This window comes from Pelmatolapia mariae, linkage group LG3_W (genome assembly GCF_036321145.2).
Source record: "Pelmatolapia mariae isolate MD_Pm_ZW linkage group LG3_W, Pm_UMD_F_2, whole genome shotgun sequence".
NCBI classification, from domain to species: domain Eukaryota; kingdom Metazoa; phylum Chordata; class Actinopteri; order Cichliformes; family Cichlidae; genus Pelmatolapia; species Pelmatolapia mariae.
In genome coordinates this window covers 85,255,235-85,272,446 of record NC_086229.1, presented here as the reverse complement: position 1 = coordinate 85,272,446, position 17,212 = coordinate 85,255,235, and the positions used below count along the sequence as shown (strand labels likewise).

At 40.2% G+C, this 17,212-nt stretch overlaps 1 protein-coding gene across 1 annotated transcript; it reads left to right on the top strand.

Annotated features, from left to right (window-relative positions):
• Window positions 1-11,885: 11,885 nt before the first annotated feature.
• LOC134624032 (transcriptional-regulating factor 1-like) lies at window positions 11,886-17,074 on the top strand. The gene is made up of 9 exons (XM_063469022.1): window positions 11,886-11,897; window positions 12,935-13,143; window positions 13,379-13,539; window positions 13,755-13,858; window positions 13,971-14,031; window positions 15,043-15,131; window positions 15,755-15,880; window positions 16,187-16,287; window positions 16,429-17,074. Exons 1-9 carry the CDS (start codon window positions 11,886-11,888, stop codon window positions 16,955-16,957), a joined length of 1,392 nt encoding a protein of 463 aa, XP_063325092.1. The 3' UTR covers window positions 16,958-17,074.
• Window positions 17,075-17,212: the final 138 nt, after the last annotated feature.

Below are 17,212 nucleotides of genomic sequence, written 5' to 3'. Positions count from 1 at the left end.
TGCTTTGTTGATTTCCCCTTCAAGTATCAAACGCTTTCCAATACTTGCTGCAGAGTCACCTTCCTGAACCACCATGCTGCTGCTGCACAACTCCGGGTAGGAGCGTGTTGCGTGTTTTTAGTGCGTCTGCCGTAGATTTTAGTCGAACAACCAAAAAGCCCAAATTTGGTTCAGTGACTGAATTTTCTTTCACTTTATTTCCCACACGTGTTCTTACCTGCCATGTGATGTTTTTTTCGACAGCGGTTTTCACTTTGCCATAAAGCTGTGGCAGGTGAAGCATCCGGAAGGCAGTTTTTGTAAGTACAGTGTCTCCCTTCTCAACCATGGAAACCTGTATCTCCCTCTCAGTTGTTGCGGTGGCCTCTCTTACAGTCTGCCTCGCAGGATAACTTGGCCTACGGAAGATTTGCACTTCACCCTAACAGTTGAGTTTACGGAGTCTGATAATCATCACCCATTTTCACATTTCCATATCCTGATTGGTACTTTGTTTAAAGTAACGTATTTGTAAATTGCTGTGACTCAGGGTGGGCTGGGTCATCTGCTAATCAGAAGCTTTGTGGGTCAATCCCTGACTTCTCCAGTTCAAACGCTGAAATTTGCAAGATACAGAACCCCAAACTGCGATTGTGAGTACTCCTAGTTAAAAAGCGCTCAAAGGCACAGATTAATGTGATATGTGAATTTATATGGGTGAAAACACAATACGTATGTATCAGTCCAGCTACCAGATTCATTCTTCTTTAGCTGCACCCTTGCTGCAGGAATTACGATAAAGGTGGCGAATACTACAATTCATTATTTTGTGTTTTATACTAGAAAATAATGTGAATGTGGCCCATTTGAAGAGAAGTGTTTTCACCTTGAGTATTTTCTTACAATTTGTCGCGAAAAATTCTCAATTTTTGCATTAATTTCGTAAAAAAACAAAAGAATAAGACGTGAAAGATTCTGGGCACCCAAATATTTCTCTCTCATTTAGAGCTGTGTTTTTTGCTCTGCTGCTCCTTCTTGGGTGTTATTGTATTCATACAGACATCAAAGTGACCGTGTAGCGTAAAACAGGTGTTAGGAATGCTAAAGAGGTGCACAATGAGGATAACAAGCAAATCATTCATCATTTAAGAACAAAGAAACACATTAATACAATTAGCAGCAGAGAGAACATAGGTAGATGCAAGCACAAGGTGCTTTTACTCTCTCATAGTTGATGCTATCTAATATGAATGCACCAGTTACTGCCTAACCACTGCTTGTGACCAGTTTCCAGTGGCCTAGCTGATAATCATCTACAGTTCTTCTCATCGGAGGTACTGTGTGGTTGCACTCATATCCTTTAGTACATAAGGGCACCTTTTTAAGTAGTGGATGACATGATACTCTTAACACCTTTTAAAAATCCTTATGAGCTGTAATTTGTTTCCTGTTAACTGTGTCACAGAAAAGTTCTAAAATTCTTTGTCCACTAGGTTATAGTGTAATATATTACATAGAAAATTGATGATAATGTCAGTGTAATTTGTTTTATTCTGATTGTTTAAAAAAAAAAACTTTAAATATTGTTACATAGTACCACTTTCTTTACTGAAAGCTTAGTTATACTAGTTTGTCTTAATAATAATAGTATATTTAGCACGGGTAAATTAAAGACATTTTATTAAGCATTTCTAGAACTGCAAATCAAAGCCCATTATGAGTTTGATATCTTCAGAGCTCTGTGACAGCTTTCCACCCTATCCTGAAGGGTAGTTTATAGGAACCAGGCTATACTGGATATTAAAATGCAACCTACACCCATTTCTCCAAGGTATATATTTTAGTTGCATCAGATTTGGTAAAGTTGCAATTTTCTTTGTGGGGGTTCAATAAGATTAATGTCGAGTCACTGGTAATGTACGAGTTCGGTTAGCCGATGTAAAAGTGTCAGTTTTGTCTTTCTTTTTGGTTTAGTGTTTCAGCTCTCGCTATTACCTGCGATTGGGAAACTGAAGCCGTTTTCACACACAAACTTTTCTAGAGAATTGCAAAATGTTCCGCCTGCGTTGAACGATCGGACATTCAGCTGCAAAACCCGTGCAGTATCTAATGGCTCCGATTTGAGAATAGCTCTGGTGAATTTACAGCTGTTGATGGGTGGTCCCGTGTCCTGCAGTCTGCACGGTGAACAGCAATGTTCGGCTGGGGGCTACATTTGAGAAGAAAGAAGAGAAAAAATAATAATAATTTGGACAGTGTCCCTACTTGACCTTCACATTTTCAGCGGTTGTTGTGCGACTTCAGCGTTACTGGTTTTCCAGATTTTCCCGAGAATCAACTATCCACAGATTCCAGCTTTTATAAAATTGACAGTACATTTGTAAAGCTGTACATATAAAAATAAAAAAATTAAATTAAAAAAATTTTTTTTTAACGCGCATATGTTAAGACTATGGCTACCGGTCTAGATCTGGCCTATTGCAAATTTTGATTTGGTCCACATTTGAATTTATGCTTTTTGGCCTGCCTACCTATAGCTGTAACAAATCGGTCTCTACTGCACCTGAAAGCTTACAAACCGGCTGACAAATTCATGTTAAAGGGCGACAACATTAAGAAAGGTTAGAAATTGAATACTTACCTACGGAGCATCCATTGGCCGATGACGCGTCGATCTCTCTGACCCAAATCTTGATGGAGCTGTAGAGGCAAGCTTCATCGATCAAAGATCTTTGACTTTTAATGAAATTTCCCACACAGCTGTGGAGTTGTCACGGTTAGGCTTGTGAAACCAGCAGTGTGAGACTCGAATATCCAAGAACAAAACTAAAGATTCCTTATTTCACTTTAAGTATTTGATTTTAAATGCCATGTACTTAGCAGGAATAACAAGGCTTGTGAAACAGGTCGTTTCCTTGCACAACTGTATTCAGACTTTATTATTTTGATTGACTGTGACAGGGAAGCAGGTTATTTGATGATGTAAGATGGCTATGATGAGACATGCAATCCACAGTTAATCCAAGCCTGTCAAGAAACACTGTCTGCGACTGTGAAACAGTTTGCTTTCACTCCTTTAGTTAGAGGTTAAGGGGATAAATTCTTGTATGTTCTGAATTGCGGCGATTCTTCTGCTACAGCATCAGTTGACCCCTGTGACCTTCGTGCAAATGGATGTAATTTAAATCGGAGAGCTTTGCAGCTGTGTGCTAAATAGGTTTGAGTCATGATTGTTACTAGCTATGATAGTGTAGCTGGTCTCATTTTTTTACCCGGTGACTCTGTGTGTGTGTCATGTAGTCCCGGAGACATTGTCTGTAACAGGAACTACCACAAAGCCGCTTGTGAGTACTTTCGCAGGTGCCTGTGCATCTTGATATTGATATTTTGTCAACGCTATAGTGTCACAGCAGTGCAAAATGAAGTTACTAAACTTTACAGGTATGCAGCTGAGCTCTAAATGAGCACTTTAATGAAGCTGGATGTAGTTTAACTCGAGAATACTGAGGGCTCGTGTAGCAAAAATAGTAAATACCACTGATTACTGGCCCAGAACACCAAGATGTTAACGGACGTTGCAGCTTGTGTTACTAAATGGCTTCTTATTAAAGATTTTATCCAATATCCATGCGTGGGGATAAGACTTTAAATGATTATATTATTTGGATCATATTATAGCTCCACATTTAAATATATATTCACTCGTTCATTCAGCTCGGCCTTCAGCGAGCATGACCGTAACGTTGTCGTTTGTCTGCACTTGTGTACATAAAACATCATGCAGCAGAAAACTCGAGGTTTGAATATTGTGTTGAAAAATCTTTCATCATATTCAAACCAAGTTTCATGACTTTTGCAGCTTCTGAAAGGTCGAACCATCCTAATGGGAGATTTTCTCAACAGTTTTAGACAGTTTATTATTGCTCTCCATTAATAAAAAATATTTTCATTTAAACGTTTTTAAATGAAAATAACTTGACACTTTTATACTAGGCTAAAACCTTTTGCGCTTTCTTTTAAGTCGTTAACTTGTGAAGAAGACGAAGAATCACAAATTTTACATGAAAGAGGTCTGTAGCACCTCGAGTACATTTGCACGCAGCGGGGTCTCTGAACATTTTCTCTTCTGCCCTGTGATCTTGTTTTTAAGTGATAAGCTTCTTTTTTCCCCTAGTTTGGGGAATGACTAATGCACGAAGAGGAAAATATGCCATATTTCCAGCCTTAGAGGTTTTTGCATGAAATACATCAGTTTTCAGTGTAGTGGTTTTAGAACTTTCCTTCCACTCGCTTTACATTTCAACCAAAGCTGTAGACGTCTGGTGTTTCTGCATTCGTATTGTGAGAATAAACATAGTTGCACACATAAATCAATGGTTAGGACCCCAAAGCTAGAGCGTCACTGCGCCGGTTCTTAAGTGTGCAACTAATACTTTAAAAATAACAACTTTCTGTCAACACTTTGGCTTTTTGTTATAAAGGTCTAATGTACGGTTTGACAGTGTTGTAGATGCGGTGTGTTTCTAAATCGTTAACGAAAGGGAATATCTCTACTTACACTTTCTGTAGAGAAAATATCTTCTGTTTTTTCCGAGATGCTCTCTACGCATCTCATTATATTCTTTAATAAAGGAACGCGTTCCTGTTTTGAAAAACAATCTGTCTCACCTGCTAGTTGTATGCTGAGCAGTTTGGTAGCAGTTTCAGTATATTATATACACTGTATGACTTTTTAGGCGATGTTAGACTTTGTCGTAGTAGCACAGAAGATCGAGAAGGTTAGTGAGAGGCACGGTTCAAACGGCATTTTTTTAGTGAAATCGTCTGCTTCGTGTTTGTTTCAGGTTCTCTAATCCATTACGTTCCTCTCTTCCCGCTAGTCATCGCTCTTTTTTTTATAAGTGACGGAAGACAGACAGAGATACGACTCGGAGAAAAAAACACGAGAAAAAAAAAAAAAAGTCCAGAAGTGCTCGACTCTTTCCCCCTCCTCTGCTCCCGCAGGTTTTCATGGTGAATTCAAGAGAAAACTAGAGAAACGTCTCCCCCGTACATCCTCCTCCGCACTCCCCCTTTATCCTTTCACATTCTTTCATTCACACTTTTTTTTTAAAAATTCGTCTGTTTTCTCAAAGTGAATTTATTTATGCAAACACTTGTTTGCATCAGATTCAGACACAACATAAGAAATCTCTGTAATTAAAGGGTCTTTAGAGCAGCTAAGGTTTTTAAGTCCTGAACGTAATACGTTAGTGAGGTGAAGAACAATTTTAAATAGTAATAATAACAGTAATAATAAAGCTTTTAGTTTACTGCCCTTTTTAATATTGAAATACATGATTCCATACAACTACAATTTTATGTTGGCATGATGATCAAAGAAGTAATGTTAGGTTAGAGCTAAAGAGCCTCAGAAACCCACTGCGGTGATTCAAGTTCATCTTTACAACTTAAGAAACTGCATAAGTTTAGCAAACTCTGGAGGAGAAGACTCTCTGTACCAGTTCACTGTACTGCATTTGGTCTTTTGGTATTTGAAAGGCTTCAAAGACAAACATAAAAAAGATAAAAGATAAAAAAATAGGGACAGCAATCTCTCAGCACTGTTACAGAAACAGACAGCGTGTGTCGTATTTAAAATCGAGTGTTTAAAACTGATGAAATTCTTCACCCTGGCCACCACGAAGCTTTGAAAGAACACCTTGTAATTTATAGAAATAAAATATGGGCATTTAACATATATGCTAATGTTGAGGTTGATCTGTCAGACAGTTGAGTAGTTACTGCATTATCTATTATGCATGTTAATACTGAGGTTTCCAGTGTGCAATCGCACTGTACAAGTGACCTCAGCATTAACATGACCACCTACACACTCAGATACTGATTTTGATTGTTGCTGGATTATTGGATCATGCAGTACTTATAACAATTCCTCATTTATTACAAAGTCACCCACCTCTCTAAGGACTGGACTTGAAATATTTCCAAATGTGAGCAGTTGGACAGTAAATGTCCCGGCCAGTGCGGCTATTAATCAAACAGGCATCCCAATTTAACTGACTAGGATACTTTGATAATGCTCAGTTTGTTCAACTTCGTTTTTGTTGATTTATTATGTAGAAAGAAACTCATGCACCTGAAAAATGTGCATGAGTTTAATGTTTCCACAGATATTTAAAGTAAGAGAGCACATTGGCACAGGTTATATGTGTACAGCTGGTTCCAGTTTTATGAGCTGTATATAATTTTATATACATGTGACTGCTGACTGTATACACTGTACAGATCTTATATACTTATACTACATGTGTAAATCTATTCCATATATACATGTCAGATTGTAATTCGCTTCACCTGGATCACTTACAAATCCTTAGTTCACTACTTTTTTGTCTTGTTGTTTTTAACTGCTCATACTTCCAACCCTTATGTTTTTTATACCAACCACAAAGTATTTTATACCTTCGCACTGCCAGTCAATTAGCCACATAGTATATTTAGATCCTTGGCGGTGACGCAGAAGGCTCATTTTAAATTCACTGTAATATATTTTAGGACTCGAGTCCCTCATGGTCTCGTGTGTGTTAATATGACCGTGTGTGTGTGCGTCTTTGTGGCAAACGTTGCAGCTCACAGAATTGTGGACCTGCCGGTGGTTGTGTCTGAGGTCGTGAGTTGGTGTTTTAAGTTGACTACATGACATAACAAAGGCAGAAAATGACAGATTAGCAGTTAAAGGTGCATACTGTGTGTGTGTGTGTGTGTGTGTGTTTATGTGCGTGTGTGTGTGTGTGTGTGGCTAGTGAGTGGGTGGGTAAGTGGGTGGGGCTGCAGTGTTTAGAGGGTTCCCTGAACCTCATCGTTTGTCGCCGTCTTCCTTCCTGTTTCATTCTTTCTCACTTCCTGTCAGCTGACTCAGCCGGAGAATCTTGATCTGGTAAACATGTATGCTACCGCCTCTGCACACGCACTCCTTCTATATCACACACACACACACACACACACACATAAAGTGTACTGTAGCTAGACAATGCATGTACATCCACATATACTGAACCACACCATGTGTACCGGAAAGAAACACACAAGTACTTTTAGCACTTGTTACATGGTCAGAGTTGGTTACCGAGTCGTAGAAATACAGCCCATGTAGCAAACCTATAGCTATATGTATATAACATTAAAAACTATATGTTATTACTCCAGAGTCTGTGACTTGCTGCTTTTGAACACACCTCCCCCCTCAAAAAAACCCATAAACCAGCATAAACTAAAAAGCTGACAACAAATGAAGGGACAGAAAGAAAAGAAGAGGCAGAGATTAAAAAAAAGGAGGCGAAAGAAGAAAGACGGCATGAGAGACAACAAAGTTGGGCGCTCAGTGAGAAAAGAGAAACAAAGAGATAAGGCCAGGCGAAGAGGCGGAAAGAGACACAGAGAGATGGAGGAGGGGGGCAGAGAGATAAAGATAGCTGAAAGGAGGGAGATCCGTCAGCGTTTGTTTCCTCAGGATGTGGTTACCACGACGACGAAAAGGCAGCAAGGCAACATCACTACCCCGCTGGTCCTCTTTGACACCTGCAAGTGTGTGTGACTGTGAAAGGCAGAGTGTGTGCGCGAGTGCGTGTGTGTACATCTGTTTTCAGTGAGTAAGTAAGTCGGTAAATGAGTGTATCGCTGTGAAAAAGACAGTCTATAAGAGCTGTCCATTTTGCTTCAAGTGTGACAGACTGTGTGTGCGTGCGTGCGTTAATGTATGTGTGTACTGTCAAAGGATGCACAGTAAGGAGAGAGAGAGAGGTAGTAGGAAGGACTGTGTGAGAGGTCGAAAATCTGAAAGGGGAAATAATTAGACGAGCAGTCGAGACGGTGGAGAGGCAGAACGAATGATGACAGCAGTAAGAAGAACAATAAGAATCCGAAAAAATGAACAACAGAAGACAAACTTCTGTGAAAAGGAAATTAAGCGCCAAAGACTGGTAAAAAAAAAAAAAAGAAAAGAAAAAAAACCTCAATACGTATACAGTGTATTTGTCGCTTCATCTCATCTTACTTGGTTCTTTCTCTGTCTGACTCACTCAGTGTCCTATTTAGAGCAGAGTGTGGTTTCAAGAAAGAAAGAAGAAAAACCAATGAAGACGTAAAGATTTAATGCAATGTAAATATCTGTACTTGAACAGTATAATGTCAATCACAGTATCAGAAAGAAAAGTGACTGTCATGAAACTGAAGGAGCGTATTAATTTTTCTTTTCAACAGAGCACCGACTGGTAGGAAAATGTCTTTCTCTTCAGTCACTTCTCTGGTTTTCGTGCAGCGTTCGTGCATTTTTCTTTAGACTATGTTGCGAACATTTACTATCTCATTGATGATCTGATTAAATAAGGTGCAAAACTGTGTTAGTGTAAATGCTCAACAGGAATGTGAATGATTAGAAAAATGAAAATGGACATTTAAAAAAAGTCTCTAATAGTTAAGAACTGCAGCAGTTTGTGTCACGGCGTGAGACTACCGTTGGCTGATTCATGATGCTTCGTTTTAGAAACAGTAGAGTAAGAAATCATCAGGCCATTTAAAAATAAAGTTAAATAACATGTTGCTAGGTTGATGCTGTGGTTACTAAGTTGATGCATGTGTGAGTCTGTAGGCCTGTTTGAGTGACCCAGCTATGTTAGTGCTGCTTACTTGGTTGTTTTGATTGTAACAAGAACACATGTGGTTTTTAACTAGCTCAGATTTTGATGTCGGCAAAGATAGAAAGCATAACAATACATGGCATAACTGATCTTTCCTATAGGTTAGTTAGTTGGCTTGTAAACTTGGTCAATCTACTTTGGACAGATGGCTAATTGGATACTTGTTTATCAAATTTATGTTTTCATACTTAAGCTCTGTTTTTGTTACCTTCAGGCACTCTAGCAAAATCCAGAGGCCCATTATGGAGGATCGTTCATCGTCCACCCAGTCTTTCTCCAACCTCAACCACCACCGCCATCGTCCATCGTTTTCTCTCACCTTTCCCAACTGTCAAGGCTCTGAAGCGGGATATCTGTCATCTCAGCCTGGCCAGGATCCTCTGGAGCAGTACGAGTGTAGAGGGGAAGAATCCACTGCTTCGTTCCTGACATCAAACGCCTCCTCTGTGACGAGGAAGACGAGTACTGGGGGGGACAGAGTGTTCCTAAGCACGAGTGCCAGCAGTTTGGATGGAGATGCTAGTTTTGGCCACCTTGATGGAGACGGTGCCTTAGGCAGCCATTTTGACGACTCTTGGTATGGGAGTGGCAAAAAGGAAGCTTGGGAGGATAAGGATAGTTGTGAAAGCACCACAGATGGGAAAGGTGATTGTTACAGTAACACAAATGATGTTTTTTACACGATAAACTGTCCGAGTGAGGAAGGAGCGAGGCGTAGAGTCAGAGCACCCTATAATAATTATGCTCACGTAAAGAGTGAGGCTAAAAGTGACACTGTGGTTTACAACAGGGAGGGTAACGTTAGTCACTTTCCTAAACAAACTGCGTCTTGCAACAGAACTGGTACAGTCAGCTTTAATGACAGCAGTGTAGATTATTGTATGATGGACGCAAGAACAAGTGATAATTATTTAGGGAGAGACGACAATTATGGGCCCAATTGTGGCTCAGGTGAGGTTCAGTTTCAGCCAGCAGAGGCTGAGGGACACTGGCTTAATGTCTCTCCCTCAAGTCAGGGTGAGGCGAGGTGGAGAGCATCAGCGGTCAACCACGCACTGGCCTCAGGGAGCATCCCACAGAGATCGCTTATTGGCATCAACAGCAGGACATACACTCAGAAACTGGACTCCTTCTCTGAGGCCTTTCTCTCCCAGCGAAAGAGAAGATTTCCTGTGATACCCGGTGGAGATCCCTCTGGACAAATCTGGGAATTTGGAGTAGGGAGAGGCGAAACCCCAGGACTGGTCAAGTCAAGGCAAAGCTGTGCTTTTGACTCAGACTCCTATCTGCCTCCCTCTTCCTCCTCTTCTTCTTCCCCTGCTCACCCCTCCTCTCTTCCATCTTTCCCCTCTCCTCCCACATCCTCTCACTTCATGCCTTCTGTTCTTAGCCCTCCTCCCACACCTTTACCTCCTCCACCCCACTCGCCCTCCAAAATGGACTCGCCCAGTGGATACGGGGGCACCGGACATTCAGTCTCTCAGGGAGAATCACTTAGTATGCTCCAGTTTTTTGCCTCCCGCATCTCATCCGCATCTTCCGTCCACTCCTCTGGGATGATATGGAAGCTTCCACTGCTGTCGCACAGCTTTCCACAGTCATCTGGTGACCCCGGCAACATTGAATGCAACGTAAGAGCCTCCCATGGTGACGACTATGGCAACATGACAGGTATCGTATAGCTTTTCTTTTTTTTTTAAATGAAAGAATGAAGTAAGAATCCAGAATAATACATTTCAAGCTTGAAGGATAAAGACCACCCGCAGGGCAAGATGGGGATTTTTATAATAATTTATCTGACTGTTTGAGAAAAAGGAATCAGTTTTTTTCCCCTGTAGAGGTCAATTTTTAAGATTTTGTTTTATTTCACTTCTTTAACTTTCAGACTAAAATAAAATATCAAATACACATTTAGTTATTAATTTTTCAACATTTGTGCTTTTGGATATTTATGCAAATTAATGCATATTAAATGAGATAATGTCTAATTTGCATATATAAACATACAGTTTTAGCAAAAAAACTGCTCTTAGCTTTATCTTTAAATACTAGTTTTACACTAATATGAAACTTTACAGCACATATATTTAAAAGAAACTTTCTTAAATTACATTTTTCAGTAGAACTTTCGGAGAATTTACTTCAAATAAATTTTCCACTTGTATTCAAGTCTGTAATTTGAAGGTTTCTGTTTTAAAAAACTGTACACATTCACAGCCTGTTTTATAAAGCATCTTATTCCCAAGAACTGGCAGGCTGCTGACAGTATTACTGTAGTACTGATTTACTAATCGATAAAAAGATATCCGAAATCCCCTTAGTCAATACGTTTGAGTCTAATATGACAATGAAATGAACAAACAAAGATGAACTTTTAATCCGGCTTCATATTATGTTCAGACTTGCATTGTGAAAAGTGGTGTATTTTTAGAAATAAAAAGAAAAATTGCCTAAGTCTAAGTAAACGGCAATTTTGTGTTTTTTACCTTCTTCCCATGTTGTGTCCCCTTTAATTACCTTTATTTTCCCCACTTATCAAAAACCACAGGTTAATGCCCACATGTAAATTTACGGGACATGTGGGTTTTTGTAGGTGTGCGTGTTAAGTTTCCCATTTCCCTTATGCAAATCAGGGTTTCACTTTTCACATTTTCACAACCAGAACCATTCGTAATAGATGCATTTCATACATACATTTGAAAACAAGCTCGTCAAAAATGAGCAGAGTTTAAATGCGGGTTTTTCTTGAAACTTGATCGTTGTTTTTCTACGTAACAGAGAAACTTTAGTGTTACTTTCTCACTTTTTTCTCGCTTTTGTTGGTGCACGGATATTAATGACTTTTTGATGATTTTGTTTGTCTGTGTCTGCTTGCCTTGGAATTAGACAGTCAGACAAATCAGTAAATAATAAAGCCCTGGCAGCCTCATTATTTGCGTGTGCACTCACTGCACTCCCTTTACTAATTTCTTCCTCCCGATTATGTTTTTCTAGTCGCACGCGACATTCTTCAGTCTCCTGAATCAACCCTGCTTACGCCCTCTTCCCATCGTTCATCCCTTCACCAATCCAGAGCCCTATGCTCCTCCAGTGGTCCATCCCCCAATTCCCCTTTCCATCTTCCCTCTCATCCCCATCATCCGTCTGGGGAACATCACGAGACATCAGAAAAGACGTCTCCTCATGTTCTCACCCAGAAAGTAAGGAATGGACCCGCCAGTCTAAACCAGTCAAATCTGCAGGTATAGCACATTTACCACCACATGAAGTAATTAGAGAAGTTTTAAAGATACGGATTGATACTCAGGGAAATTGTTTAGCTCAGTTTGCTGGGTTTCAGACAACAAAAGCAATATCAGCTTTGTCTTCACATATCCAGGACTGTGAGGTCCAGCTTTGGTCTGCATTAAGACTAATCAGGTTCTCAGGTTGTAGGATTGCATAAAAGATAAAACCTCAGATGATGGATAACCTACATTAGAATATATAATTTTATATATGTTGCTAAATCATACTTGAGAACATCTTTGCATGCAAAATTTTACAAGATCAATTTTGAGCCTTGTTATTGTTCTCTATGTTAGAGTATTGAGGCACAAAATTACCTATCCATTACAGAAGTAGTACAGACGCAAACTTCATGTCTCATTGAAGATGTGAAACTAAAAGAAAACATATGTAATAAAAATATAAGCCGTAGCATGCTGCTGTGTTTTAATTCACACATTTTCTCACCGTTACTCTTCCATGGCCCAAACTCAGGAGATCAGTTAGCGAGGAGGCAGGCGAGACTCGCTACAGCTGGAGAGGCGTCGCAGTCAAAGTGGGCGGATGCCTAAATGCTTCTTTGTCAAGAAATTACGTTAGCTCCAACTGCATTACTGCTTCTAAAACCACAGCTTTAGTCTGGGTTTTTATTTTTAGACATGTTGAGTAGATAAACTGTGTAAATGAGACAGACATGGAAATGATGATAGGCCTGTTGTTCGCTTTAAGTTAAAGTAGGCTGTTGCTCGGGCACACTTCATATTTGTCTCGGCGTACATGAGCACACACATGATCATTCAGCATACATGTTGTAAATTTGATGTTGGCCTTTTCTCTGTATTTGTAGCACAGAAGTATCTCTGATCCCGTCAGCTCTTACACTTAGACCACTGTGCAGATGTTTCTAAAGTCTCGCCCCAAAATGTTAGATTATCGTGCCTTAGATCATCAAGGATATCAGTCTCATTTTTTTCCTTTTGTTCTCAAAGCAACAAGACAAGCCAGTCTACAGTGGAAAGCCTTTCCCCAGCCTGCTTCACTCCTTCAGAGGACTGAAGAGGGTTCGTTACACTCCTTATCCGCTCCTCAATCCTGCCCGCAGAGGAACTGGGCTCTTCTCCTCCATTTCAGGTCTCCATCACAGAGAGGAAGGAACAGCGTGTGGAGAAGAGGGCGAAGAGGAGTGCAGCGTGTTTCCGTAAGTAAAGTGCTAAATATCAGAAGAGTAGTGGCAGTAATACAACAGTTGTTACTGCACTGCTGGCTAGGATAATAGTTATAGACAATCAGAGCTACAGATGTTTTGTTAATTAGAAAGCATTAACACATCAACGGATATATATTTAGGTACTTTAAAGTTTATATTGTTGTCTTTTATGTCTGTTTTCATATTTGCGCTCCGTTTGTTTCTCTTTTTGTTCCCCTGCTTCCAGATTTGTCAATGTGGGTCCAGATTTCCAGGCTAATCTTCCTCCATGCTTAGCTGATGGCAAACAGTCAGGGCTGCGGTCACCAGACGAAGAGTCCCTTAAGGAACAGTTACTCTGGAAACCATTGGACAAGAAAGAAGAAACTGGTGACTTACCAGGTCAAGGTAAGCAGCACACAAAAATACAGTCCAGCTCAGGACGGTGACTGCACTTTTACATTTTTTTGAATTCAAGGACTTTTAACATTTTAAGGAAGCTAAAATGTCAGCGCTGAAACCAAAACAAGTTGATATAAGTGAGCAAAATAATAAAGTGTCTCTAAAATGAACTGATACTGAACTGATTAAAATTTACTGGGTTTATCTGTGTTTATGCTCAGTGGAGAAGCTGCTGTCCATGTGCAGTTCCAGCTGCCTACCAGGAGGAGGCAGTAACTCAGAGCTGGCTCTGCACTGTCTGCACTCTTGCCAGGGAGACACAATGGTAGGAAGTCTTTCTTCCTTTTCTTTATCCTTTTCTTTTTTCTTCCTTTCTTGGCAATGTTGCATCCCTCATTTTTTGTTCTCTCCATCTTCCGCCACTACCTCCTATGCAGGCAACACTGGAGATGCTGTTGTTCTCACAGCCGTCACCAGCAGGAGACTACCACTACTCTGGTAACCTTTGACCTCAGTTTAACTCACCTGCTTAGATGACTCTTTGGATTGACAGTGTCTAGTTACATTCGTTTCTCAGAAAAAAATACCATTTACATGGACTAAGCATACCTGCTTTTTAACATTAAAAACAATAGTTTTTTGTTTTATGAAAATTATATGTTAGTATCATGCTGGCATAAAACTATGGACATTTTAATTGGATCTCCATAAAGTCATGTTGCATTCTGTCCACCACTACTCCAACCCAACTTTTTACTTGATGATGATGACGATGATGATAATTACTATTATTATTATTAATATTATTGTTTTGCTGTTATGCATATAAAAAATGTTCTTGTTGGTGAATACTTGCCTCTGAGGAAAACAAAAATTGTCTTTGCAACAGCAAAGTCCAATAGTGGTATTACTTGTAGGGGTTTGATTGGAGGGGTTAATGTGTCTATAGCCATCTATATCAGAAGATTAAAAGAAGTCACATGATCTGGATGTGGGTCTGTGTTCAGATGGGATACAGTTTTTCTAACTAACTATCTAAATAACAAGGTAACGGAAAAAAGCGGTGAAGCAAAACTAGCTAAAATATGTTGTGATCGTAGGCATTTACCTCTTGTGTTTCTCTGAAACACTAAGCAATGTGAGACAGCAAAGGCGGAACAATTCTCACTGTGCATACAATGAAGGCATTGTAGCAGCTCAGACTTCTCTCTACCTCAATCACATACCACAGCCCCTCCTCCTTGCCTGGTGCTTTTAAATCCACCAAGAACCATGTAAAGTACAAAATGGACATTATTTTGCATGGTAGTACCCATGTGTTCCTGTAAAAAAAAAGCTTTAATACTCTAAATGCAGGCAGTACTGCAAGACTTATTGTTCATGTATTTGTCTTTCACTGTCAAGTTACTACATGTGGTAGCATTGCTTAATATGTTACTATGACCCTGTAGTATTTCCTTTGATTTCTCATGCACCTTTTGTCCCTTCCCACTCTCTTGTTGTGTGTAGGCTGTGATCTTTGGACAGATACTGAAAAGACTCTCTTCAGTGACGCTCTCGGGACTTATGGAAAAGACTTTTCACTCATACAGAAAATGGTAAAACACAACAAATGGTTGTTGTTTGTGCAACACAATGACACACGGCACCATAATCACGGTCACATAATCAGCCAGCAGCCTACTGAAATAAAAATAAGTATTTTGTGGGTCAAATCAGTGCATAGATTGAAAAACAGAACATCAGCACCACAAGTATTCTGTTTTTGTGCTGGGTGGTTACTTCAGGGTGAAACAGTATTTTCCTTAGATGCAATTTTCTTCTTCTTCTTGCCTATACCTGTTCAGTTTTTGGTGTCTCACCATGCATATTGCTGGACTGCATCGTCTTCCCCAAAGGGCATTTTGGCACTTCAAGGATCAAATTACTAACCGTGGCAGTTCATACACAAAAGGCAGTGGCTTCACCGCCTGAGCTATCAGCGAGCCAAGTGCATGTTGCAACTCGATTCACAAGAGCAGCAGTTTGCACACGAAAAGTCTGGAAGAAATATCTGAATGTGTCAGGGGATTTTTTTGCTTCCTGACACATGTCAGTTCATAGGGTCTTTTTAGCCTTATTTACAGCAGAAGCATAGACTGATTTTATATTCCCGTGTCACGGTGTAAGATATATGTTATGTGGCAATAAATCGAGATTGGTATGTGTATGTGTGTTTCAGGTGAGGACTAAGACAGTGTGTCAATGTGTCGAGTTTTACTACCTGAGCAAAAAGCTTCAGGACAAGCAGAAGAAACAAAAGGAGGAGGACGAGCGACGAGATGGACAGCTGGATCAGCAGAAAAGTGTAAGAAACATTAAAAGAAGCCACAAGGAACTTAAAATTGCATTTTTTTCCCCTTTTGTCAACATGTTCTGTTTATTTCTTTTGCATTTGAATGCCCCATGTCCAGCTTTCTTTCCCCCTGTTGTTAGTTCCTGTGGTGGTTTGTCTATTCTCATGATATTATAGATTAGAAGCTAATAGGATAATGTGCCTCCTGAAGGAAATAATACACGGTATTTGGACTATTCGTGCTAAGGTTAAATGCGTCACATGAATGGAGCTCACAAGTCAGAGAATGCTAACTCTTAAGTGCTCCTGTTACTGTAGGTGACGCCCATCTGTCAGCCAGTGGACAAACAGTTTGCTCTGGAGGGGGCTGTTCCTGTGACCCCATTGGCCAGCTTCTTCCCCTGCAAGTTGTGTGGCAAGTAAGTAGCACCAGTCATAAGAAAGGAAGCTTGCAACAAAATTTATTTGTGTGTTTGGCTTCGGGGCAAACAAACAGATGGTTTTCATTGTCAAGCATTCTTTTAAATTCCGTCGTTCCCTCCCCTCCTTGTTTGCTCCAGAATGTTTTACAAAATCAAGTCCCGTAACGCTCACATGAAGATCCATCGCCAGCCTCAGGAGGACTGGACCGACAGGCGGCTGCAGCACCAGCTCCTCACCCAGCGTCTGGCCCTCAGTCGTCCCACCAACCTCATGCCCACCCCAGCTAGTAATCTGCTCCCGGCCCAAGCTCCGGCTCCAGCATTTTCCTCCTCTGATTTTGCCGGAACAAGCAGCAACAGTATTGTAGACAGCGTCCACAATTCTGTGACCAATAACAACCCCGGCGTTCCCAGCAACGCTAACGTCCTAGATCCCAGCACAGTTGTATCTTATAGCAGCATTGCTCCTCCAGACTCTCGTGGGATCGCCAGTATTGATGGCAGTGACTCAAATCAAAGAGAGCCCACCACTGTCTTACCCTTCCATCAGTCATGGGGCTCCTTCGGACATCCTCCCGACCAAAGTGCCTTCTACTGCAACACAGTGGGTAAGGAGGATGTTGGAGCTGAGACAGTGGGGGGGAAACAGACAACTAACTGGCAGTAGTGGTCAACTATCCCACAAGCATTACCACCACTAAAGTCTGAAACGTATTCAAACTTTGTGTTTAAATTCAAACTCGTGTTATATTCAAACTTAAGTACTTTTATTAAACATTATCAAAAGATACATTTTTGTTGTAAATCCTGTACTTAAAGGTGTTACATATTTAATTGTTTGATAAGCATTTGATGTTTGAATAAATGTTTAAATTGAGGATTGTTTTTTAATCATTTTGTATTTGTTTAAATGGAATAAATG

Excerpts from the sequence above, each read along its gene's own strand:
- LOC134624032 (XM_063469022.1), top strand. Across the intron at positions 14,032-15,042 it reads AGGAGACTACCACTACTCTG|GCTGTGATCTTTGGACAGAT; the intron begins GTAACCTTTGAC and ends TGTTGTGTGTAG. Across the intron at positions 15,132-15,754 it reads TTTCACTCATACAGAAAATG|GTGAGGACTAAGACAGTGTG; the intron begins GTAAAACACAAC and ends TGTGTGTTTCAG.